This window comes from Linepithema humile, chromosome 1 (genome assembly GCF_040581485.1).
Source record: "Linepithema humile isolate Giens D197 chromosome 1, Lhum_UNIL_v1.0, whole genome shotgun sequence".
Classification (NCBI taxonomy): domain Eukaryota; kingdom Metazoa; phylum Arthropoda; class Insecta; order Hymenoptera; family Formicidae; genus Linepithema; species Linepithema humile.
In genome coordinates, this window is record NC_090128.1 from 40880691 (window position 1) to 40907738 (window position 27048).

At 38.4% G+C, this 27048-nt stretch overlaps 1 protein-coding gene across 5 annotated transcripts in view; it reads right to left on the minus strand.

The window, feature by feature from the left end:
• LOC105670446 (semaphorin-1A-like) overlaps positions 1-27048 on the minus strand; it is a 213091-nt gene that overhangs the window by 53687 nt on the left and 132356 nt on the right. For all 5 annotated transcript variants that reach the window (XR_010891135.1, XM_067358755.1, XM_067358763.1 and 2 more), the window contains exon 5: positions 165-335. Coding sequence is in view for 4 of the 5 variants with exons in the window: in XM_067358755.1 (XP_067214856.1) it covers positions 165-335 (171 nt within the window). In the remaining variant the exon portion in view is untranslated. The remainder of the gene's footprint in view (positions 1-164; positions 336-27048) is intronic.

Here is a 27048-nt window from a genome sequence, read left to right on the forward strand (position 1 = left end):
TAATTTTCTCAAAAACAAAGTTTTGTATTGAAAAAGTTGGTTTTACATTGGATACAAAATATATAATAGCACATCTATTTCTTGTTTTATGCGAATTTATCATTTTCCAAGTGCTGACACGCAATTAAGAATCGTGCTGCATGCTACGGGATTTATGAGCTTACCTTGATCGTGAACTGTCTGCAGAGTGGTTTGTAGGCATTCGTGCCGCAAACGAGGAAGCGATCAGGACCTTGCCTGCCGAACACTCGCACGTAATTCTGGCACTCGTCGTCGTTGCGCCCCTTCAAGTAGCAAAGCTGACGATGGGCCTCGGTGCTGGACCATTGCAGTTTCTGAAACAGGCAAGATAGAGCAAACATTACTACCTTGGCTCTCGGTCGACTTCGCGTCACGTACACTGCGAAGTACGCGAGTTTGTACAGCAAAATCCGATTAGAGGTCAGCCGAAGATTAATACTCTCGTATGAAAATCGAGATGATTTAAACGGGATCTTAATCCCTTTCGACGGGGAGGGAGGAAAGGGGGAGGGGGGGGGGAAGAACATATCGATTCGCAGTGCCGTTGTTCTCTGCCGCGTTTCTTTGCGCGAGGAAAAGCCACGGTTTTAATAATTCCCTCGAATCGCATTAATTTTACGACTTACCGCTTCGGCAGATTTAGAGCCGGATCCGCGAAAAGTGTAAAGTCGCTTTAAGCGTTAAGGCCGACTTTAAGGTATAATTTATATCGCATAAGCTATACGCGATAGAATTAAATGTAACGCGACGTTAAATCTTTCTGGACCCTCGCGCGATCTCTTCTCTCGGCGAGGGAAATGAGAATAAATGAATACCGCCGCGAGTGGTTGAATTTTAATCCGACGACAACGCGCTCGTCATAACAATGACGACGTAAGGCTTATTTCCATCCTCCTCAGTGGTGCGCGCATTAGTATTCAAACTGAGAGGAGTAACATACCGTATTATTATTCTTTACATCGTGATGCATCGAGAAGATGCATTGACGAAATAACGATCCGCCCCGCGGCAAGAGGGCTAACATTTCCTGACTTTGATCTACATCGCTCAGCTTGCTTTAGATATGCATCAAAGTCATATCCTCTCATCTCATGTATGAGTACTTCCTCCGATACAAAGATAAATAATAAATAAATCAAAATTCTTTCCACACAAATTACAATTATTAAAAAAAAAAAAAATAAAAAAAAAAAAATGAACAGTTCAGACTAATCGGATTTCACAGTCGAGTTGCGACACAGAAATAACGGACAATCAATAAAATTTTGTTTATCACCCTGGAAAAAATTATGCCAAAAATAAATGCACAATTTTGAAAATATTGACACTGATTGTCTATTGTGTTTACATCGCGTAAATGCTCTCTAATTATTTATCAATTTAATGCATATAATTTTAGAAAAAATTCACTAATTGTAAGTGTAAAAAATCGAAATAGACGCAGGAAAGTTTGCAGATTAGCATTAGAAAAGGGAGAATGGTAGCGCGTGAATTTGAATGGAAAATGGAGCATTGATTTTTTCTCGAAAAGTTACACGAAAAATTCAACCGCAGTTCTAATTATAGAACATTATTATCCGCTTGCGTATCAAAAATCAAACGTTGCTTGCCGTGACTCGATACTCTCGCTCTCCTTGCTTAAGCCGACCACCTCGCAGCCTCGAGGCAACGTTAAGAGACACGGTCTATACGAAACAGCAAGAAGGAGAGGAGCGACGAGAGGGAGAAGGTAAGGTAGGGAAGGGTAGGTAGGTTACGACAGGAGCTGCAGCTGCATACTGCCAAGCAGAAATCCTTGAACAAGCTATTCAACTCCTTCTCCAGTGCTATGTTATATCTTTACGACGTCTCATGGCCAACCGGGAAATTCCAGTTTCCTCGATAATTTCGGTTGGTCACGCCTCAACGAAATGCGCACGGTAAGCCGCATATTCTCATAAAGAATTTCCTTTCATCGTTGCGTTTTTCTCAAACATGAGAACCCAAACTCAATCCTAGAACGCTAATCCTTTTCTCCCATGATTGATGATATCTCTGAGACGTTTGTCGGAAAAAAGAAATTAAAAATGTAATGAGTTTATGAACTGATTTAAATGTTACAGACAAACAATAATTCTTTAAACAATTAGAAAATTGGATTGCTAGCAGAAAGCAAAAACATCATTAAAAATTTGAAATGTTTCTTTCCAGAAATATTGATCACCCGATTGATACTGCAAAAAAATTTCTTGTTAAATAAGAACCATTTATAAATGTATCTACAAAATAGAAATTGATCAATCACAAAATAAAAATTCAAACTTCAAAATCTATCCGTATAAATAAAATATTTTTAATGTCTTACTTTGCTACTTTGTTAATAACACGTTCAGATACGCGTGTAAAAAGATACAAAGATGGTTTTCTACATCTACATATTTCTCTAAGGTGTACTAACATTCAGATGACCGGTTGAAACGCGGAGATTAATGCAGCACATCCGTCTTTCGCTCCGTCTCAAACCGAACTAATTAGTGGAAGATGTCACAGGAGGGGCATTTCGAGTTTGCGTATACCACAGGAAGGGGAAAGACCAATAGGAACATACATGTCCAGCAACATACATAAATAAGAATGCACCAAATAACGTTCTACTCGTTATTACGTCAATAAGTATTTACAAACAACATCCACACATTATTTAGACAATAAAAAGTATCTAAGGAATATCGCATCGAGAGTTTTAAAAGCGTGTAGTAATCCTTCAAATTCGTCCTAATTTTTCACATATTCTATTTTCAAATGTTCTTTCGATTTTTGCGATACCTCAATTTTGTTACGTTATATACGATTATCTCTTTACAATTTTTTTCAACGAATGATTTTGTTGGCTGTAACGAATTAGATAGTAATTCGAAGCGATAGCTCGATCACGAAATTGGGTAACGAGGATACATTTAGCAGGATAGAGAAATCGAATTATGTTCCGAGAGGCAAATTATCCTCGAATGCGTCGTTATTCGAATGTATCAAATCCTAGAATCTAATTCTACTTAGCCGATTAAATTCCTAAAAATATCAGATAATATCGACAAAATCGATAAAACGAAATAAAAGTTTCAAGAATTATGAGAAATATCATTGTATTAAATTATTCATTTTAACATTAGGTCAAATATATACATATGTATATATCCTTCTTATAAAAAATAATACTTTAAATACAAAATAATTGCTTCATACTAAAGAATTGTATAAATATAATACGATCATATTGCTTCATGTTTTTACAACCAACAGATGCTTTTGTTCCCATTTTCTGTTTCTTAAAATCAACTGTATTGAAAATTTTATTAAAAATTTTCATATTATCTATCATACAGGAAATATCACACACACGCGAAATGAAAGAATGTAAGTTTCAAATCGTATTAAAAATTTAAATTCAAATATTGATATTCTGACATAAACGTTCAAAGTTGATTCCTTCAAAAATTACTGTCAGAAAAATCTGCATACCAATAATAACTTTTCTATCTAGTTACATCTCACGTAGCTCAGATGCTTCTGTGTTGCAAATATCTCTGAAATCCGTTCATTAACTCGATCCTCTCTTACAAGCCTTCTCAAAGTATCAAGATGAATTGAGCGCCGAATATCCCTCAAGTCGCCTTTCTCACGAAGAGCTGACTAATCCGCAAGTTCGGCCATACAATTAATATAAGTTAATCGCCGCTCGCCACGTAATTCTTAATTAATTTCCGTACCCTAAATGATTTCTTGCCGTGGCGCGCCCGGTAACGGCGGGCAAAGGAACCAATTAAGCAGCCGAACGGTATTGCGGGTGCGGATGTGATTCGGGAACAGCCGCGTGATGTATTCCGGTTTTTGTTCTAATTAGAATACGTCTCTGCGAATCCCGGGCCGCGCCTTGCCGCACCGCGCACGATTCCACGATCGTGGTGCGCGGGCGGAAGCAGAAACAGCACGGCGAGTTACAACCGACTGAAAACTTTCGACCGCAAAATCGCACTGCATATTCATCGGATAATACGATTTCACCAGTTTCAAGCCTGCGGCGGCCGGCTGGCCGATTTTACGCTTTAACCCGCGGATAAATTCGACTTCGGGACATCGTGCCGGCGCGGCGGCACAATGTGGCACCGCGGGAACTTCTCGCGATTCCAAATTTTTTTTTTTTGTTCCCTTTGTTCGTCGGCTGATTCGAATATTCCGGCTGGTTCCTGTCAGCGTAACTTTCAGACGGGTGACCGGGGCGAAGGAGAGGGGAAAGCGTACTTATCCGGGAGTAAACGGGAAGATTCGTCCGACAGGACGGATTCTCCTTTATATTCGTTTTTCTACAGAATTAAGTAATCCGCTTTTTGCAACCGATCAAAGTTTCTTTTCAAGCCGGAAAGTTTTAATTAAAACGCGTGGAGCGATATCGGACGAGTCTGACGAATTAAAGTATCTGCCACATGTATACCTCAAACCTCGCGCGCCTCGGTCTTGCCTCGAAATTCCATCTACTTCAGAGTTCTCTCAAAGAAGCATATCTGGAGCGCGCGCGTGCACACACGTTCAGCTTATTTCCTTCGCGAATTGATACCTCGGAGCGATGTGAAAAATGCGATGAGAGTAAGTCCGCATCAAAGTTCCTCAAGATGTCGATAACAATGGACGGTAATTAAATTGTTTCTTTCTACCCTGAACGTAACTGAATAACACTAGTTCCAGATCAAAAAAAGGATATTCAATTTTATATAAAGAATATTCCAGTGGAAATATACGTTCGGTGACGACTTTCTCTAAAAAAAAAAAGTCATTGTTACGAAATACTATGTTGCGTACTGTACGTATTTATTGTGAGCGAAAAACTTGGACGGATAAGAGTTCATTAACTGAAATTATTCAGGAAATAATACAGGTCTTATAATACTTATAGCATTGTGTGAAAAAAGACACAGCATTCAATGAAGTACGATTTCAATTATAACTTAAAGCTCACTCATTCCCGGACACGTGTTTACATGAACTTTCCCCTTTGTTTCGACGTAACGAACTCAATTCTGAAGTTTGCTCAAGTATTTCAGTAACACCATGTATATATCTCGCGCAGAAAACGTTTACAGTCAGGTAATTCGAAAGTTTTTAACGAAGCAACTTAAATATCCTCTTTAGCCGAAATACCAAGAAACGAGATAAAGGGGAATTCAAGGGTATTGTGCCAAGGAAATGTGGCAAGGTGCTGTGAAACATTTGTACTTTCGCAGTAAGTAGAATATACGTGTTTCCAAGTGCAGTCTGTTTTACGCGGCCAAAGCTGCGAATAAATTCGGCTATAGGCATTAGTCGCAGGCATTCTGCGAAAAGTTTCCCGTGGCGCGCCGACAAGTTAAGTATTGCTCTCAACTCGGGCGGAACGACACACCGGAAACAGCAGAGAGCGCGGTCATACAACAATAATGCTTATTCGTGTCGAAATTTATTCCTCCCTTTCTTCGTATTCATAAGACAGAAAAAATTCTAGAGAGAGAGAGAGAGAGAGAGAGAGAGAGAGAGAGAGAGAGAGAGAGAGAGAGAGAGAGAGCTTCTGCTCTCGATAAAATAATATCGCAAAAAAGTGTGCAGATTTCGCAAACGTGCGGGCCGAGCGCGAACAGCAAGAAACGGACGATAAATTGTATCGCACGTGACGCCCGATAATACATCATTCCGCGTACCACCGCATTGGAGTAACTTACATTTGTCCCGTTTGAATTACATTACAAAGTTTGGAATTTATAGACACCGCTAATATTCGCGAGTGCTCACCGTTGACCGCGCCTGCCATTTTCCGACATATTGCGCTTTATTTACAACTTCGCTAACCGTTATTAGCATGCAAATTTTATGCATGATGGATCAAAACTTAAACAACAATCGCTACCACTTCAATCCTCCAGCGTTCCATGTTATTTGCCACATACGTATTTATTATGTATCATATCAAATAGGAATTTTGGGACAATAATGATAATTAGCCAATCAAACATGCGCAAATTCAATCCATAAATAACATCTGTAAATAACATACTATATGCGCTTCAATTTATCTACATCGCAGATATATTAATATAATTATTTTATTTATAAAATGATGTAAGATACTTTGGTGAATAAATTCTTTTCGAATAAAAATCCGTCATTTTTTTGGAAAAAGAATTTTAAAAGAAGTGAATGTGAATAATTTTATAGATAGCTCTACAAATAGTTTTGATTCGTAAAGTGGAATAGTCGTATTTAAAACACGCAAACGAAAAATATTGATATTCGAAACCGTTTTGTGTTGAAAACTACCTTTCTTGTCTCTATATTAAATTTATTTCCAATTCAATTTTCTGTCCGTAAAATCGTGACGATCGTCGTACGTAAATGACAACTGCAATAATAGATTTTTAAGCATTGCCCACTAACTCGCATGCACGTTACTGTCTCCGCTGATATCCATTGTTTCGAATAAAGTCAGACGACGAGTGTAATTTCACGACTGAGACGCCGAGCTGCGTCAGCCGTTTCTCTTTTCAATTTTCCTGCGCCCGCGGCGAAGACGATTATGCTTTAACCCGCAGATTAACCGGCGAGCGGTTGTCATTTGGCGTGTAGTAGCGAGTATATATCGCGCGAGTTACTATTTAATTTAATGACGCGGTTGAAATAGAACACCTGGCCTTTTCTTACTATTATACGCCGCATCTTCGAAATATGTTCTTGTTGCGTGCAAGATAAAGTGCAGCGTTCTACTCTTCTTTTTTTTTATCTCTGCAGACATATATTCTCATATCGTTACTGCGTTATTTTTTCCTGATGGATTCTCGAGTCAATTTTGTCGATTCCTTTATAATTTTAATAGAAAGCTTTGTAAATGTAAGAGTTTTATCGGATAAAATTTTAAATAAATGATACCTCGCTTCATAAAGAATTTAAAATGCGTTTCATTCAGATAAAAAATTTAATTATCAAGACTTTTAACTTGGCAAATTAAACAATTATTTAAATCAGAATAATTGCGATACCGGTATGAACGTAAACGAGAAAACGAAGTATTGAAATATGTTACAACGAAGAATCTGCTAATTAGTTTCGTCAGAAGCGATAACTGCTAAATAAACAATTAAATAGATAAAATCGCAAAGGGTAATGCAATTATTTATTTAATAGTTGTAAATATTTCAAAGAATAATTGCGATATTAAGATATTTGTTAGCACAATTCTTTATGTAAAAAAAATAATAGCTTTAAGTCCACTTTAATACGATAATTATTTCAAACAGCTCTAAAACTTCTTTCCTTTTCCTTCAATTTAAACTTTTTTTTCAAAGGATCTGCGATATGACAATACTTGGTGAAATCCACTTACTTTAGATGTACTATGTCACGCATACCGTAACGACTTATTCGCGCGAGAAGGATGGCACTTCTTGAGAATTGATTTTCTTCTCAACTAGAGTTGAAAAACAATTCACTTTTTTCAATGTTCAGACCGGTGGAAGACGACAGCTGGCGAGTGACACTTTCAGCTCGTCGGCTAAATTTGCTATGGTCATCACGCGTTCTGCCGCGAAAGTTTTTCCAGTGTTCGACAAGTCGCGTCCTATAGTTTCGATTAAACTTTCCTAATTCTAACGTAAGAATATAGGGGCAAACTTGAACACGCCAAAATATGAAATGTTTGAACTTGGAAACTAGTTGTACACACCCTGTCGTTCCCTGCATGCAAAGAGACGTATTTCGAAAAATTCGACTTTTACAACGCGTCGCTGTAATACGCGACGCGAAGCTACTGGCTCTATATCGTCCAACAGCATGGCGTTTTTTCGCTCTGTTTGAAATCATGAAACATTTAAGATTCCACAATTTTCGAGATTTTTAAAGTTCGTCAATTTTTCATTTCCCGACTAAAATTACTTTCATTTAACTAAAATTACTTTACAAATAATTTTCTTTTCTAACCTCGTTTTCTTAATTTCTAATTCTAAAGTTAACTTGATCTCGCCATTAATTTTACACACAAGGTATCTCGGTAATCAAACATATTAAAATTATATGTTGCACGAGAGGGCTCGACATTTTGCACCATAAAATGTACTAACAAGAGATTGCTGTGCTTTCATCTTGCTAAAGAAAAATTACTAAATTCATTTTCACGATAATTATCATCGCTTTGTAATTCAAATACAAAAACAAGGATTACTGTCACAGAGAGGAGCAATGTTGTAGATAACAACGTGATGCAAAGTTTATGTCAACTGTAGACTTGTATAGAGCTTGCTACAACAGTGTGATGCAAATAACAGAGCAAGATTTGCTGCGGGCGGCACACGACAGCACGTAGCAAAGCTTGTTACAACAGCGTGACTCAAATTTTATTCAAATAACAGAACGAACTTTCTGTCACTAACTGTCACGAATTTGTGGTAAGAATAGGACAAGGTTCTGCACGACGCAATAGCTTGTCATAATCTGCAAAAATGCACGAGTTCGTCGGAAACTTCTCGCAAAATTTTTACCGCTTTGTTGCTTGACTTTTGATTCTTTTCCGCAATTTATAAATTTTGTACACACAACAATACTCTCAACTTTGATTATTGTGTATATTAAAATGTTGAACTAAATGATTTTCAATCCTCGATTTTAATGATAAATTGCTTTATCGCACATGTATATAAATATTTATTAAGTTATTGCATTAATAACACGAGTACAAATATATAATCCGATTAAATATGGATATCGGAGACGTTATTTACAGATTCTTCCCTAACATTAACAATTTCAGAACATAACAGGACACCGTTATAATTACGTTATAATCGTGCTTGGAAACGTAATTGCTATTGTACAAAGCATACGCTATGCTGCAATAATCTTTGCATCATTTATATCGCCGAACAATTATTATATTATAGAATATTCGCGTATTGCAACTTGAGGGACTTGATATTAATAAAGTGCAAATTATTCTATGCTCCAGTAATTATAAATGATTCTTGACCCTTTATTTACCCCTAAAGCATTAATAGGCTGCAACATATAATCGTCGCTGCACTGCGATAGTTCCTGCATCTATTATAAATGATATAGCAGAATGAAGCTGCGGCGTAGTAACAGTATAACATGTGCAATATTTATAGTTGCAAGCAACGTCGCAGCGTCGTGCAGCTATGTGCCGTAATGCGAATGGAATGTTTTAATATTAATGATGCGCGGAGGTAATGCGTAAAATTCGAATGACACAATGTACACAATCAAATATCGAGAAATATCGCAAGGAAGGATTTCTTTCGCGACAAAAAAATATCACCATTGTTTTCGGGGGCCGCGTAAATAATCGATTCAAGGTGAATTTATAAAAATTGATCGGAGATTCAAGATAAATGAAATTTTACTTCGTTACTATCGCGGCTTTAAATAAATTAAAGAAATTGAATGAAGAGGGAATGAGAATGGTTTGAATAGCATAATGAGAGCGCGATCTTTCCATTTAGCGCATTACACCGTTTAGCTTAAGATTTTCAGGCACACCCCGTGTGTGCTGCTGCGCTTTTACAAAACTCCGCTACTACTCTTGTGAATACGATACAAACGCGCGCATGCTGCTGCAGCACGATACGCTAAACCGTATACGGTGGAAACAGCACGGGTCGGAATATGCACATATGCAATTGAGCGCGCGGGCGAACAATAGAACGTGAATACGATCCAGAGGAAGATACTCTCTTTTTCTAATTTAATCTCTACGCGGCAGCCGATAAAACAGACCGATTTTTCAATTTCACAAAAGGAATCGAATTCGTGCCTGCTGCGCGAAGTGGAACCGGCGTCACATTTTCCCCGAGCGTTCTTCTTCCTCAGAAATTCACAATTGAATTGGTTATTGCGGAAAATACGGGCGCGCCAATATTTTTAGCGATATAAGTTGAAGAAATGAACTATCGTTCTTTCTCTCTGAAAAGGGGCATTGTTTTGAATTCGGCGAAATGGAAAGATCGGGATAAAAGTTTTCGGAACTGAGCTGGCCGCCGTCGACAAACAAGGCTGTAAAAACAGCATCGCGTCCGTGCCGGTCGAATTGACGTAATTCCCGCGGTTCGACAATGGCCCGGCGGACTTAAAGTAAACACAACACCCCACCGGCTTGGCATAAATAGCGCACAGGAAAGTGTTTCAGGTGCTTTAAGCCGTGCCCACTTCGTCGCAGCGGGCGGGTGCTTCAAGTGCGACACTCGAGACTCGTTACTTCGCATTGCGCTGTGACGCGCCATCGTCGCGCGCGCGAGCTGACACGAGGAGGTTCTAGAGCGCGTGTGAGGGTGCACTCCTGTGTTCGTATCCGGTTGATGTCTCTCTAACGAACATTTAAACTGCGAACCCATACACGTACACAATTCCGACATACCCATCCGGAAAATGAGCGTGGCTGCTCGTACTGATTGTCGGACTGGCGGACGCACACAATCAAATGCATCAGCCAGCAACGATGTTGTGTGCTGCTGCCTCCTTATGCCTCGAATTAATCGAGATACAGGAGGTTTTAAAATCGCTGGTCCTCGTTTTTACGCTTATCGATCTTACAGTCGATTTGAAAACAATATAATTCCGCGCTCATCTTTTCTTTTAATTAACGATGATTGAGAATAAGCGGTTCTTGGCAAATTACAGTTGTAAGAGAAAATACGTGACGAGATTGTATTTTAATTCGGTTCTTTTAATCGCGAAACGTATCCGATAAAAATTGAGAAAAGAAAAGAAATTGAAAAAACGAGGGTGTGTTTCGATGTTTCCGCCAAGACAAATCAGTTCGAGATTGATCATTCGACAAAGTAGTTGAAGATATATAGCCGATGATTTCAGAACACTCTGTATATCGCGTTGTATAGCGCGTATGAAATGAAGTTAATACTCTTACGACGTGTGCATAGCCGAGTAATCCGGCCTTTATGAATGGTGCAGGTGTCGTCTTGCGGCGCTGCACAATGTGCGATCATAAAGGGAGTACTCTTCTGCCTGATGGATCTTTCGGAATTTCAGTATCTCGAAAACGAGTGCCTCGAGGGCTCTCTGCGTCTGTATATAGCGTGTTTCTTTATTGTCGACGCTGATTTTCAAGCTCCATTCAAAAGTCGGATTGGGGTTGGACTAGTGGACCAGATTTTGCGCGCTGCAACGTTCAGGAAGTATTTACGCAATTGACGCCGGAATGAAGCCTGGATATCATCGCCCGTTTTTTGCAGAGAAAATTTTGCTTTATTTCGCACAACGATTTTACAGATGCGTAACAGTGTGATAAAAATATAATTTAACGTAAACATCTTGTTTTTATCGATAATTAACGACCAGAGAAATAAAATCGGACATTATTTGTTTTTCACGCAGTGAGAAAGAAATCATAAAATTGGCCATTATTTCCGTAACGAGGAGGGAAAAAATATATTTCAGAGAAATATTAAAAATTCAAAGATATCAAAGATATGTGGTGGACTATATTTCCAGATAATATCGGCGTGATCGTACGAATTCTTTTCCCAGGCGTTCCGGCGTGAGAGATATACCGCGGCCTTCCTGTCGTCTACGAGTTGAAAAAGGTGCATGTGCGTATTATCCCTCCATCCGCGGCTTTTCCTTAACGGTAGACATAGTGGCGCCTTTTCCCGCCATTATTTCCTACGTAGCAGGAAAAGGCAGGAACCTTCGCGGTACTCACAATAGAGTTAACGCGCAATGAAAAAGTCCCTCAAATACGCTTTCAAAACAAGCTTTATATCGTATCTGAGCTTTCAGGGAACAGAAACCATGTATTTGTGCGCGTCGCTGGATAATATTTGTACACGGGCATTGGTTTACACCACACCCGAAACTTTCTTTCGTTTATATATGTGAATAGACTATTCGATCGGCTGTATGCGCTGTTCTCGCGTAGATAATATACAAAACGCAATTGCTAATATTCAATGCGAAATTATAAATTGTATAAATTGCGACGATTTCATCGATCTGGCGTTTATCTGAAAGAATAATTCTATATATGGAAAAGTAATTAAAAAATATGTGATTTATTTTAAATAAAAAAAATTAATATCTTTTATAGACATAGAGGACTTTTAAATAGCTTCTTTTGCATCGTAATATCAATGTGTTGCAGTGACAAATATAAAATTCAATTTATCGATATATGCGGCATTATATTATCAAAAGTTGTGCAAACAAAAAAAATAATACTAATTTTCAAATTCAATTTTCTCGAAATACGGAATAAAATGTAAAAATAATATGTAAAATCAAATAATAATTTTATACATTTTGAATTTTTTTTTTTATATAAAATCAACCGTTTTCCAATTGTACAATTAATAACAAACCGTTCTGTACATTTCTATTTGTTTATTTCACTTTTTTTTTTATTATTGATCATTTTATTTAATGTGAAGAAATATTGACCTTTCGTTGCGGGCATCGACCTGGCGGTGGCAGCCTGACAGTCAAGAATAATTGCGTACCGTGTCGGGTTGCAAATTTAGACGCAATTATTAAACATAAAAAGTTTAATTACAAATAACAATCTTTCGCCTCTTAATTACTAAAAGTGTCAAATTGTTAAATCCATGATAAATAAAACAAACTCATAATTAGATATGAAATATGTTAGATAATTGTTATTTGAATATTCAATCCTCCGTCAAAATTATATATTCTAAAAGATAAAAGCTCTAGAAAAAAAAAAAAAAACAAATAAAAATATTTTTGATAAAATAATTGGAAGATGAAGATGAAACGAAATGAATCATATATATATTTTCGAAAGTTTTTTTCCTAAAAGAATCAAATATATCAAGATATCACGATTTTCGGAAATTTGTTCGCCAAAATTCGGTTATAATTGGCGAGCTTAACAGAGATTAATAGAGCGACGCGTGCTCTAATTCGATTCTAACAAGGCCTCGCATATTGAGGCGGGCATTCCGAAAATTCTTCGAAGTCCGACCAAAGAATTCGATGCCGCTACTCCGGCGAAATTAAATTTTAAGCACACCTCGACAACCCGATACCGACAACGACACCGCCCAACGCAACGGAGCCGCTGGTTCGCGCGCTGGCACATACGAGGTCTGCATAACAAAAGACGATCCAACGTCACGAAAGAAGACACTTTAGCGCAACTTTCGAGCGCCGCCGTGTAATGGAGAGGGATGCCCCGCCATCCCCTTCCTCTTGTCCTTTCTTCCCTTCGCGCTCGCTAATATTTGTTTGAGCACGCCAGCGCCTCATCCTACCTACCACTCGCTCACTCGCTCACTCGCTCGCGCATCAGCCCCTCGAGGAGAAGGGAGGTTGCCCCGCACGTATCTATTATCTACCCTTTCTCTTCCCTCGAGTAGACACAGAGGCGCCTTTACCGAGACACAATTTTGTATGTAGGAGGAAAAGGCTGCTGCTGACTAATGGCGCGCACTAATTGTGCCGCCTGCAGCACACGAAGGCGCAGGAAAGCCCATAGTCGCAGGCCGCTATGAAGTAACACGAGGTAGACGAGAGATGCACGTGTGTATGCGTGCGTACGTAGAAGCGTAATGGAAGGAAGAGAGAGGGAGAGAGAAAGAGAGAGAGAGAGAAAAGGGATCGTTGAAGGCAGCGACGAAGGGCGAGAGAACGTCAGAGGAAGTTCGTAGCTGCTGGAAAGCCCCGAGTGCACCTATACATGGAAAAGAAAGGACTGGTGGAGGAGAAAGGGGGATTGCCGCGATAAATAGATTAAATTTGCCCCCGGACTTCCCCTTTTGATGGTGCGTTAAGCGGAAATATATGAACGGCACGCGACCAGCGCCGCGACAATAAGTCGACACCGGCGCGATGCTGACAGTAATATTAGTCGTGCCAGGATTTTTTAATACTGTACCGTGGAAATCACGATACAATATCCTGTCATATTTTTCATACAAAGTGCCCTGAGATCACCGAGAATTATGTTTATATTCATCTCATAAGCACATAATCACCATTTCTTCAAATCTGGATTTTAAATTTAAAAATAAATTCTTCAATTTTTGAAATTAATTTCTTAAAAATAAAAACATAAAAATATCGAGTTTCTTTTATTAATACACGATCTAAGCCTTGGGATATAAAAATTACAAATTTACGATAAGCGATCATTTCTCTCGATATTTTTGTCAAGAGAAAATCGATTTCAATTTAACTAAAAAAATATTCATTTAAGAATATAAATCAAAAAGATAAAAATAATCGTGTAGCTTATTAATGCAAAATATGTGCGATAAAAAAATAGAACGTCGCATAACGTCACAATCTAATCACTTTACAGAATAGAAGACGCACGCAATCCTAATCGATCAGAAATGCAATAATCGAATAAAGTTTTCCTTGCAATCATACAAAATGGTGAATTCACCCCGGGACCATACATCATTTATACATTGTAACGTAATATCGTTTTGAGAACCATAAAATATCGCGGTGGAAGGAACTTTCTTCTTGCTCGATTACACACGTGATATATTTTCGGCACAGTGAATTCAACATAACTATTCGACGAAACTTCGCTCTGGATGCGCGCGCGTGTGTATTGACGGTGTGTGTTTATGGCACGCCATATATATACGAAATCGCTGAGATAACTCGCGAAATCTCAGGCTCGATTAATAGTGACAAGAGACCGACCTTCGTTCCGCGCTATCGCCGACGATAGCACCGGAGCCTGAGTTATATATCAAATGACTTATTTCCGGAAGCATATCCGGGAACAAATACACACAGCCGCAATTACAGCTGCAATAACGCATATGGCAGGTGCGCGTATGACGGCGGTCAAAATAAATTTGTAAGTTGAGTAGATAACGGTGAGAGAATCGCGATAATTAATCAGGGATGCGCAGTTTTAATTGCAAATTCTAATTAATTATCCAGCAGATGGTGCTTTATGTTCGAAACCACCAAATATTTATGTTCAAATATTGCGGTATTTGCAAATGCATAATTTATATAATTGGGAAATACATATTTGTTTGATGTATAGCAGCGCTGTAACAAATAATAAATACCACTCGTATTTGTGCGAGTGAAGTGTTTCGAATCAGGGTGAAAAATCCTCTCCATCCTATTCATCGGGATTAAAGAATCGGAATAAGCCGCGCGTCTTATCGTATAAATACATTTTTATTTGCCATCATCCGGCCGGCGCGTCACATTCTTAACATTCCGCGTAAAAGCGCCCGTGTCGTCCTCGCCGACGCGAATTCTCAGATTATCCCGTACCGGCTGCCTCCGGCAGCGCGGCGATCCTTCCGCCAGTGATTTTGCCGAGAGCGAAACTTCTTCCTCCTTCACGTATCGATCGATTTCCAGCCAGAATAGAGTCCGAATGAGGCACATCTCCCGGGGAAGAGGAAGTCAAGAGGAGAGTAAATACGTACGAAAGAGAGATAAAAACATTAATGCCGCATATCGGGGAGAAAAAAAAGAATGAAACAGACTGAGCGAGATTGATACGCGCAAAAAGAGCGATAAAAAGAAAAAAAGCGAGAACGAGTAGTAGTGATGGATTAAGATGGGCGCGCGAGGAAAAGGTGGGATGCCGAACGACTCCGATTGTGAGAAGCAGGTGCATAGAAAGAAAAGAGACGTGTACACACAGGAGGCGAAGACAGACGTTTCTTTTCATCCTCGCCTCGGTCCGACCGAGGTCGTGACATTATCGCGACGATATTAACTGGAATCGAGCTTCCGTTAGATCGAACCGCAATCAGCTGCAACGAGCGCAGTCGACGATCGAATGAGGGGGAGAGAAAGGGACAGGAAGGGTGCAGTAAGACGAAATGTATAAGACGCCGGTCGGGGCCATCGGCCGATCGGGTAAATGGAAGCGATCGCGTATGAGAGTTTCCAGGTCGAGCTCGAGAGCAAATGACCGTATCACCATAGCTATCTGGAATATCGAGGCGTCCGCTTGTTGGCTTGATGCTTTCATCCGCACGCGGAGGAGGAGGGGGGAGAAATGCAGCGTAATCCGCTCGCTTCGTTACGCCGAATTGTGCGCGACGCCGACGGTGGAGTATTTGCAGCGGGCGGCTAGCTAAGATATTACGCTTTTTCCGCAACGTTAAACTTCCCCGATGAGTTCTTCCGGAAACCAGCGGTTTTCGAAAACAGATCAAATTTTCACGCATGACCTTCCACAATGCAGTCGCGCCGCTTTAAATTACGGAGCAAATCGGACATGTGTATAATTATAAATAAAAAGTTACGGACGGTTGACAAAAGTTAATCGACAATTTCGCGAGAACATTTCGAAGCGCAGCGCGCGTTCGCGCAAACGGCGATGGATTTACGATTCCCTTTTGCCAAGCGTTTGCCTTCGTTGCCTATTACTTGCCTTCGTTTAATAAGTATCATCGTGGTGTAATAAAAAAATTCCAAAACAACAAGTTCCTGAATATATGGCGCGCTTACTAGACTTTTTACACCACCTACCGAGTGATTTAACTCCGGCGCGAGAAGCTGCGGAGGGAATTAACGGTCGATCATCTGGATTTTTCCGCGTAAATTATGCCCCGGGACGTGCACGCGAAACTCTCGCAAATCGCTCTTGGATTATGAAAATGGAAACTTGGCGAGCGATTTATTTCAGGACGGCAGCAGCGGGCCGCGCGGCGGTTGTATATGTTACGACCTGATGTCGGCCACAGTGTTTTCTGAAAGTTCGATTTGTACGAAACGCGTCCAACTTTGGCCTGCTTCTTGTTGAAATTTTTTTCCATTCGGCTGCGGGGATCGCGCAATTTATAATCTACGGAAACTTCGCCGGCAAGTCGGTCACGATCCGAGAAGTGGTTGCACACAAGTTTATATCTTAAGTGGCGTTTTCTTTTGGTACTCCAATTGCGGATTTAACGCAATGTTTTTTCTCGAAACGTTACAGGCTTCAATCGACATCGCATCAACCTGTCACATCCATATTTTAATATTACGCTTGTGTTGAAATTAATTAATCATTAGCGTAAATGGCGTAGTTAATACGAACACGTTAATAAATTATTAAAGTGCTTGATATAATTTATATATACAATGGCGGAATCTATATCTCTCTTAATTATCATGCCAATCATCATACAAAATTGAGCTATAAAATAGCAAAACGGGAATACGATTAATCGCTATGAAAAATATATGGTAATTATTATTATTATTTGGCAAATGTAGCTCAGAGCCATAAAATATTAAAAATTGCACGTGTGCTATTCATTCAGCTATATTAATAGATGAATTGTAATTTTGCACACCCTTCTGTTCTACAACAAATTTATTATATTCTACGTTAATTAAGATATTTCTCTTGACACAAGAGTGTCGCAATTGTGATTAAAAGCTTTCTTGGGAGTCTTATAGCTCCTACGAGACACATACGTGTCAGCGTACATTGACAGTGCGAGACGAGAGAGACTCTGGAGATGGGATCTACGTCATTTTGTGGCGGAATATTCTTTGAAAATCAGCTCGCACGGAAGAATATCATCCGGCTACATTTTCCGAGCCGCGGTCCCTCCGGTGAAAAGGAGAGAAGCGCATTACGTATTCCCGTCGGGAGGAATTAAAGCTAGTATAAAAGTGAGTTATACGCACTTCAACACGTCGCACGACAAATTTTTCCATCTACGGCCCCTCTCGCGGTCTATCGAGGAACGGCGTGATTCCTTGACGTTTGTATAAAGAGCGTATAGAATAATATGAACATTTCTTCAAAATATTATACTATGCAAAAATCTTCTTTGATTTTATTCGCACTACACGTCTTCAGCGTGTTACAATGTGTGAAAATGTCAAGAGTCACAAAAATTACGCGCGTCTTCTTAAAAATATATCATCTTGAATATAAGATAAATATCAGCGTTAATAAGTAAATTTTTAAATTCAAACTGACAATTCTAAAATAGACGGAAACTTAATAGCTTCAAGTTTTATATTACATTTAAAAAAATATCAATAATTTCCATTTATGCAAAAGTAGATAAATATGACAAAGCGATGAAGTCGTTCAAATATAAAGATCTTCTTGAAAAAGTTATTTGCGTTATAAAAATTTTATTGTGAATGTGAAAAGAATAAGAATGTACTTAGATCGAATAAACGCCTTCGATTTTTACAATCGGGGCGCGTCACTATTTCGAACAAGCAATGCATTATGTTTTATCCAAGATATGTATCTCAGGAAGAAGTCACACTGTCAGGTTGAGTGAAATATCTCTCGCGGGATTTATACAAACTCGGAATTCAGTTCAACTAGCCATTGCTGTCTAGGGTATTTACGCTTGCACGAAGAATGAGGAAAGGCGTGGCGAAATTGTGCCTCGCGCAAAATGATATGCTGCGGATCGGAACACGCACTGGCATTAATATTCTAATATCACTCTTCCTTGTGTATCATCAGCTGAAACAATGGCTGCTCCGTGTGCGTGTTGCAAACTTTGAAATATGTTCGTGATACACTAAAGATAAGATTTTCTATTCTCGTCGGCAAAATGCGCATGATATCATTTGTCGCATTTTTAACCATACTGATGATGTAATACAACTTTATTCAGCATTGTGTTTATCGTCGTGATGTTAGACTATTAATTAACCATGTATCACTATAATTTTATGGAATTTTTCATTACACAATATATAGCAACTGGCTGAGCTCTCCTTTAATTACACATATAAAATAGTATAGAGATGTAGATGTGTCGGCGATAAAAAATACAATATAGTTTTAGCATCTATAGTGTTTGTCGGATTTTAATTACATTTGTACAGTTTATATGTGAAAAACCCCATTTTTTGTCATTTAATAAAAATTTATAGTTCTTTCAAAATGTTAACAAACGTTTCTATATTCATACAAATAAATAAATTAATCTTTCGTTAAATCCAACCTTACGATTCACTTCGCTATCTCGCATCGTCAAGATTATTAGAAACGAAGCTCGCTTAACCGCAAGGATTACGGAGTGTAAGTATAATAAGATATCCGAAAAATATAACTCTGTGTATGATGTACGCGCGAAGAGTTCGTTGTTAAACTGTTTAACCTGTCCAGTGTGGATAGCCGGCTGTTAAGTCTTTCAGGTGCAACTCAAGTGCAAACACGAACTTACGGATCACAAAACTAATTTAGCCGTTGCGCTAATAAAAGTGTCCCAGGACTGAGAGGTGGACCGTATACTTTTAAAAACTTAAACGGTTTTATGGAACGGGAAATGTTACGACTCACAATTTGTTACCGACGCGACGCTAACTCACCGTCGCGAAACTTGTAACTTTTAAATTTTATGAAACAGCCATTAGCAGCGAACGCCACAGGTGGAACGGATCATTTTAATTTCGTTAAAATTCTCCCGTCGCCGGGCCAAACGGACACTCAATGCAAATTGCAATCCCGCCTATTCCCCGGGCATTTTTCATTAGATCAGCGCACGAGATTTGTCGTTTTTCTACCAAGTTTTGTCTCAGACGAACTTACGATCTGAATTTTTCAAACAGGAGATTGGAAAACTTCCTGCTAAATGGGAAAAGTGTAATAAAGCTAATGGCGACTGTGTTGATTAATAAAAATTACTTCGGAACCGCGTAACTTCGTTGCCCGCACTATTTGGAAAGCACAACAAACCTTTTGCGCAATAACGTAACATTTCCGTATAATATAATTCAGAGTTTCTCGACTTGTTTTTGTTCACAGAACTCTTCTCATTGTCAGTTTCATCTAGCTCTGTGGTCTACCCGCTGCTAGTTGGGGGAAAAAAAAAAGGGGGAGAAGTTTGGGTGGCCCGAAATTTACTGGAGCTCCCTAATGTACTCGGTCTTTTATGTGGTCTTTCGTGCGTGGGGCCTCTCAGAAATATGACGTTGCTCTACCCGGGAAGTCATATGGAGTTCATGTGGAGAACTAATGATTTATTCATTTTTTTTTGTGCGCGGTAAAATCTTTTTCCGTCATTAAAAGAAAACGCGGCGCGACGCTTCGCAGCATCCAATTTGAAAAATGTTACAATTATTGTAAATTGAATCTATCTCGCGCCAGATATCAAAATTGCTCGGATCGATACCTGTGCACCTGTAGCTTATGGAAATTGCGGAAAACTTGTACCTGTTCAATCCAATTAGAAGAAAATAAATTTGTAATAAGTTTCTATTTTTAACAAAGTTTTTAAGTAAGCTAATATAATCCTTTAAAGAGTTAATTATCGTTTCATTAGATCGATGAATAAAAAAAGTGTTCTGTTATCAACAGGTAACTTTAACGTGTACAATGTGTCTTTCGCAAACTTTCGAAAACTGAGAACGTTCAATATTCAAAGTAAATCATGAAAAGTAGGGCGCTCAAACACATCTTTCTTGAATTTAAAAACACGAAAAAATGTGTAGAACATAGTTTTTAATTTCAAACGATGAAAATAAGTAAAAAGAAAAATAATTTATTTATCTCATGTAAAAAGCATGAGTGACTTGATAACGTTGGAAAGATAATTCTGCAGAATAGTTTTCGTCTTTTGAGGTCATCTAAATCATGTTCCGCTGTATATATATCTGAGTGTTCTATTTGCGGTGACACGTTTTTATATTTTAATGAGAAATGTGTGGTTGACTTTGAAAAGATTACTTTTCAGTGGCAAAAGTGTCTCCGCTATATTTCTCGAAAGTCAATATCTTCGAGTGAATTACTGTTCAACCGACCGCACGAGGCTATCTAACTTTTTACCATGAAGCAACCATATCGTCCGCAGAATTTATAGATACGCGAAGTGCGAGAAAGAAATGCAGTGCGAGAAGACAAATTTCTTGCGCGCCGATTCCCAAGTGAGTAGGGATATGTACGTGCGCGGCGAATTTAATGAACGACAATACGAATAACGTCCGCAAATTGCAGCCGTTACCTAACAAACAAAAAGCCATCCAATTAATAGTCCCGGCGCTGCTACTCGACGTGATAGTTACTTTGATTAATTTGAATAACGTCGATATCGTGGGAGGGAACAATTAGCGCGGCTCGCGCACTGTTCCACAGTGGGCGACAACTTCTTAATTATGCACTACGGAAAAATTGCTTTATGTAAACGTCGCTTAAAGTTCCTTTCCGCGATATACAGAGTCGATTCTTGATTAACCGTACTTTTCTTTCGATTACTGCGAATTCCTCGATTATCCTCAAATCGATTTCGCTCTTGAAGTCACCGACGATACAAGTATGTTTGAATCATGAGCAATTGAAGATAGAGATTTTCGGAAATTACAGCTTTATATTTACACGCTATCGATGATAAAAGTAATTTTTACGAAATGAGATTTCGAGAGCTCGACATAATTCATGTTCATTATAGGCAGAGTTAAGTGGAATTTAATAGAAAAACATAGCAGACATGATAAGATTTACGTGCACTCTCGGCGGAAACTGTTTGTCCAATATCTTTCGTATAAATCTGAGATTTTTCGAAAATATATGTAAAAATGATGAATGATTTACATTCCAAGATTCTTTCCATCGTGGCATTTAATGGATTAACGGCGTATTCTGCGCGGATGCAGGCGCTTCTAACCGCTTCTTACGGTATCCGGGCGCATTTTTTATCAGCGGCCATCAAGAACCGTCAGACTGCACAGAGCGCACTCGAGTAACCAGGCCTGCGACATTGCAACTCGCGGAGAATGATTTGTCGAAACGCGCGCGGGAACGCGAGCGAGTGAGCGGCCGGTCGTTACGCATCTGTCTTTCTCCACTTTCTTTCTGCTACCTCTCCGTTCGTCCGTCTCGCCTACCGGATAGGATATACGTAGATACGTGCGGGCATAAAGTACACACGAGCGAGAAGCGTATAGAAGGTAGAGCGGCAAGTTTTTACGCGACCATCCAGAGTGAATGACCGGTCAGAGTCGCCTCTCACTCTCGGCACTTCGGATCTGCTCTGCGTCGTCGTCTCTCTTTCTCTAGTCGGTTACGAGAGAAGTGGCGTGAGATACATAAAGAGACAGAAACGGGGGAAGACAGAGAACGAGATAGAGAGACTGCAGTTAGTCGACTTTGCAACGTGGCGCGAGCTGCATTAGGCGCTGTACACACCAAGAACCGTTTGCGCTAATAACAGAAATGCTTAGAATACATAGCATCGTAGCGATGAATTTGCTCAACTAAGGTAACGGAAATGCATTATTTCGAGAGAAATCCGAGAAAATAAATACATTTAATTGCGCCCGAATATTCCCCGCAAAAGAAAAATTTAATTAAACAGAGAATATAAAAAGTAAAGAAATTAATAATGCAATTTCTCTGAAATCGCATTCTTAAAATTTTACTTCATATGAGAATTTATTCTAAAATCACATTTGACGAATCCATTCTTCATTCATCTTCATGAAAATTGTACGATTTCCGATATACACTTTCAATATTTTATAAAAATACTAAAGATAGAAAGATACTGTTCGATGCTTTGAAGTGTTAGGGATGTTCCATCAGAATCTTTTATGATAATTAAAATTGACATTTGGTTAATGATATTTAGTTAATGTAATCGTTGAAGAACAACGTAAATAGTTAACTTATACCAATAAGAAAATTATAGAAGATCCAAGTTTTATACCTGAAGGTAATCTAGTTACAAATTATCTTACAAAATTCTCGTATGTTCAGTGCACGATATATATAGATCTTAGACCAGTCATATCAGCAGATATTTCCTGAGGTCATTTAGAAAATTTTTATATCAAAATGTCGAAGTAATTTTTAAATGCAAAGACCGATCAGATTGTCAAAAATTGGCCAGACTATAAAAATCAATGTGCGACGTGCTTGAGCGCATAAATTTTTCAATCTAAATTTTGAATACTACATTTAAAAATTACTGTAGCGTCAACATTTTGATATAAAAACTTTGATCTCTAAATGACCTCAGAAATCTGCTTTTAACGGGTGATACAATTCTGTCTGGGACATTCCGTGTATATATATATAGATAGTGCCGTCAATATAAACCAAGTATTCTCTATACCCAGGGGTACTCGAATACCCGTTATCCAAGTTCATGCCCGGGTACCCGAAGTCACGAGTTCGATTTAATCGATTTTCGATATATTTGATATCGTCACGTCCCGTGATTCCTGAGGCTATTTTATATTGATACACTACATTGTTGTTATGGTTTACTCATATAAATAATCAACACTAAATTGATTCATCATGTGTAACAACAGGAATAACCAAATAATGCTCGGATATCAAAGTAACCGGATACGTATATAAAAATTGCGCATGCACATAATTTAATGAGACATCTTTCTATCTTGTTTTTACCCGAAAATTCTAGGCTGTTTTCCTTCTTCAACACTCATCGCAATTGTTATTTTATAGATACATAAAGGATTTCAATAATTTTTCATCTTTTTGATTATTCTTAAAAGTATTTCGCCGATACAATATTTACGGAATAGAATTATCTCCATGAGAAAAATCATGAGTCTTGCGATTAGTTTAATAATAGAATGATCGAATGATCTGTGTTTATAAAATATTTCTTCTCTTAATTGTACTGAAGTCATTAAGAATTCAATAGCACTAATAAAAAGATTAATCATGACTGTAAAATTACTTCTCCTCGGCTTTGATTGTACATTCAAATTAAAATACTGGTGACAAAAAGAACTATCAAAAAGCATTTGCATTTTGTAGTATCGAAGTATCACGAGTATTTTACGAGAACAAAAAGTTTCCGAATGTGTTTTCAACATTTTCTTTTGCATAAAACTTTATGCACAAGTACACAAGAACAAGCTCAACAATATCCATTTCGGCATGTCTGAAAAACTTTCGCGCAGATAACGCGAATTTTCGAAACGCTTGTCGCATTTTGTCGCGGAGATTTTTTTTCAACGCAACGCATGAAAAATCTCTCGTGCAGCAATACAAAAATCGCGCAAGAGATCCATTTTTGCGAGAAAAAAATGAAATGCCGGAGCGACGCAATTTTCTTCGTTTTTTTATTTAAATATTGATTCCACATGCATGCAATGTATCTATCTTTATAAAGAAGGACTCACTTGTTTTGCTGCGAAACTCAGTGAGCGTATTATAAGAACGCATTGATAAATAAATCGACGTATCATCGACATATTTCTCGTGAGACGCTCGCTTATTCTCAAAAAAACGCGAGTAAGACGTTGATGATATTGATTCGAGGAACGGAGAGCCGCGTTAGAACGTTAGCTACCGAGCATAAATTATGCAGTATCGGTGGAGCCGATAAGTATTAGTTTAGTTTGAAATTTGTTAGCCGAGCATTCTGGGTACGGTTTTCGCAGTCACGGGCGGAAAAAAAGTGCGGCAAAGTTAGATGAATCATGAATAAATTTACGCGCCGAACCTTTATTCCGGAATGATCCAAGTTTCTTTATAGTATATACTCTCTTCTCGCCAGCGGTAATAGTGAAACTTATATCGTGGCCGGACATAAATTGCCCGTATACGTAAATTAGGTGTGCCGCCGTTCGCCGAAATTTACGTTCGCTGTATTAAATATCGCCGTGAAAACGGATTGCCGCCGCGTAATCTACCTGTTAGCAAAGCACCCGTGCCAAAGTACTTGGCGATATGAGAAAATAACTCCCGCCCTCGTGCGCGCGCGCGCGTCGCCAAATATTTCCATATTAATTATTAAATGTTTTTCACGCGAAAAATTTGTTTAATTTAACGTTAAAATGTTCCGTCATTAAACATTTCGTAACAAATTGCAAATTGTCGTTAATTCACTTAAATAGATTGGAGTAATTAATTAACATTTAGGATATTAATTACGTGAGAAATTATACAGAGCGAGCTCTATGTAATTTAATTCCACCGTTGCCGTTCAAAAAATTAAACGAGAAATTTCATACAGTCGCGCGACACAATGCCTTTACGAAGCATCGCGTACTTCAAATCGAATTGATTGTGCGTGCTATTGAGCCGTGCGTACAAATTTCCTAAACTTACATCCTTGACCGGAGGAAAGTTTTCTCTGAAAGAGATCGAATCTTCCATTATCTCGTCTTATCGTAGGCGGAAATAACACTCGTTCGTTTCGAGTTGGCGGTAGCGCTCGTGCGACTAAACTTACGACGCCAGCCGAGAGCGGCTGCAGACTCAATTAGCTCCGTGGAAAACTTTCATGGGAGGATTACGATGTCAACAACGTCTTTCTTGCGCGAATGACATTCTGCGCGTCGGGCAAAATTGTTGTTTATCGAAATGGCAGTCTTCCAAGCGCAGCCTGCCGCGCCGTCAGCTTCTGAAATCACGTCAAACGCTTGACTATTTAACTCCAGTTTACTCTACGATGCGTCTTTATCCTTATTCCAATTTTCATTATTCAGCGTCAGAAAACGGGCTCTTTCCTCAAACACGTAAAGTTTATAAGATTATAATTTTTATCAAATTAACATTACATCGGATATAGCGTACTTGAAATTAACTGAAGCATATTATTTCATCATATTTATTTACTTAGTTTTCACACCCTTCCATTTCAATTTCTTGTAACTCAAAGCTGTAGATAATACAGCTTTTTCAATGTTTTTATAAAGAAAAAGCCAAACTGAAAATATATTGCAGGCATATTGCAAATAATAATTGTACTAAAAAAAAGAAGCCACGCAGTTCAAAGGAAAGCTTAATGAAGAACATCCTACACGAAAGCAATTACAAGCGCCGTCGAGAAGAGTTGAGCAAATAAAAATCAAATCAGATCGTTTAATAATTTTTTTTCCTTTTAAATATGACTGTCGCATTATATATTTGCGGGCGAAACGCCGTGCAAAGGTACAACGAAAAGGCCGTTCCCGTTTTACACGAGAAAAATGATTATAGCTTCAATAACCCCAGTATTACACGATACCAAACAACTTACCGCATCGCCGTATACGACTGACGCCGTATACGCGGTGTACGTTATATAGTCTGACTACGTCGTTTATTATTAATTCTGAATATTGACTCCACTACGAACGTATATGCAAATCAGAAACAAAGATGTTCGTTAATGCATATTGCATACGACGCTTTTCAGTAACAAACGGTGAAGCATCCGGATAACTTGTTATCGGAACTACGATAACTTTTAAACGGCACGCTGATTAAAATTGCGATTTAATTGGCGATTATGAGTCAGAAAGTGCGAATACTTAGCGTCGATATTACGCATGATAAAAATAAATCGCGCGTTTCCATTCGATTCTCTTCCTTAATATTGACACGATGTAACTATAATTTAACATTTTTCAATTCATTTTATTTATAGAGAAAAGAGGACATCAAATACTCAGTATAGTAGATTTTGTTGTGAAATGCAAATTTCTCTCATAACAATTTAACGTTGAATTTTACATTATCTTTCCAATTTGCAGTAAATTGGTCTGCCAATGTAATGTCCGACGTATCATTATCTTTTATTCAACTTTTTTTTTTGCAATAACAGAGCTGTCAGCATTTCTATAGTAAAAATATGCGCAAATAAACGCGAATGAAAAGAGTGGATTCAATTGTACCGCGTTCACATTTTCGCAGAGGTATCTCACACAAATCTACACAATAAAATTCGTCCGATTTTATTCATCGATATTACGTTATTGTAAATTGACAATTAATCTATTCTTGCTTCCATAAACATGCCGCGTAAAGAATTTATTTTAGGGAAAAATTTATATCGCTCGCTCTTTCACACGCAGATAATTTATTGCAAAGGTAATAATACAATTAGCCCAAACGATATGGAGTGCTGAATAAATCTGTACTACAACCGAGAGAATAACTCTTCGTTAAAAAAAAAACAGATAAAAAATATAGAACAAATTCTTTTAATGCACGTTTCTTTAGGAAGATAATTTGAATCGTAAAAATGCATCTAGTTGTCACGTCATAAGTGATTAAGCCTTGAAGACGTAAGAATATTAGAAATCGGACAAATTTCACTAGAATCAAGCTTCGATCTGTTT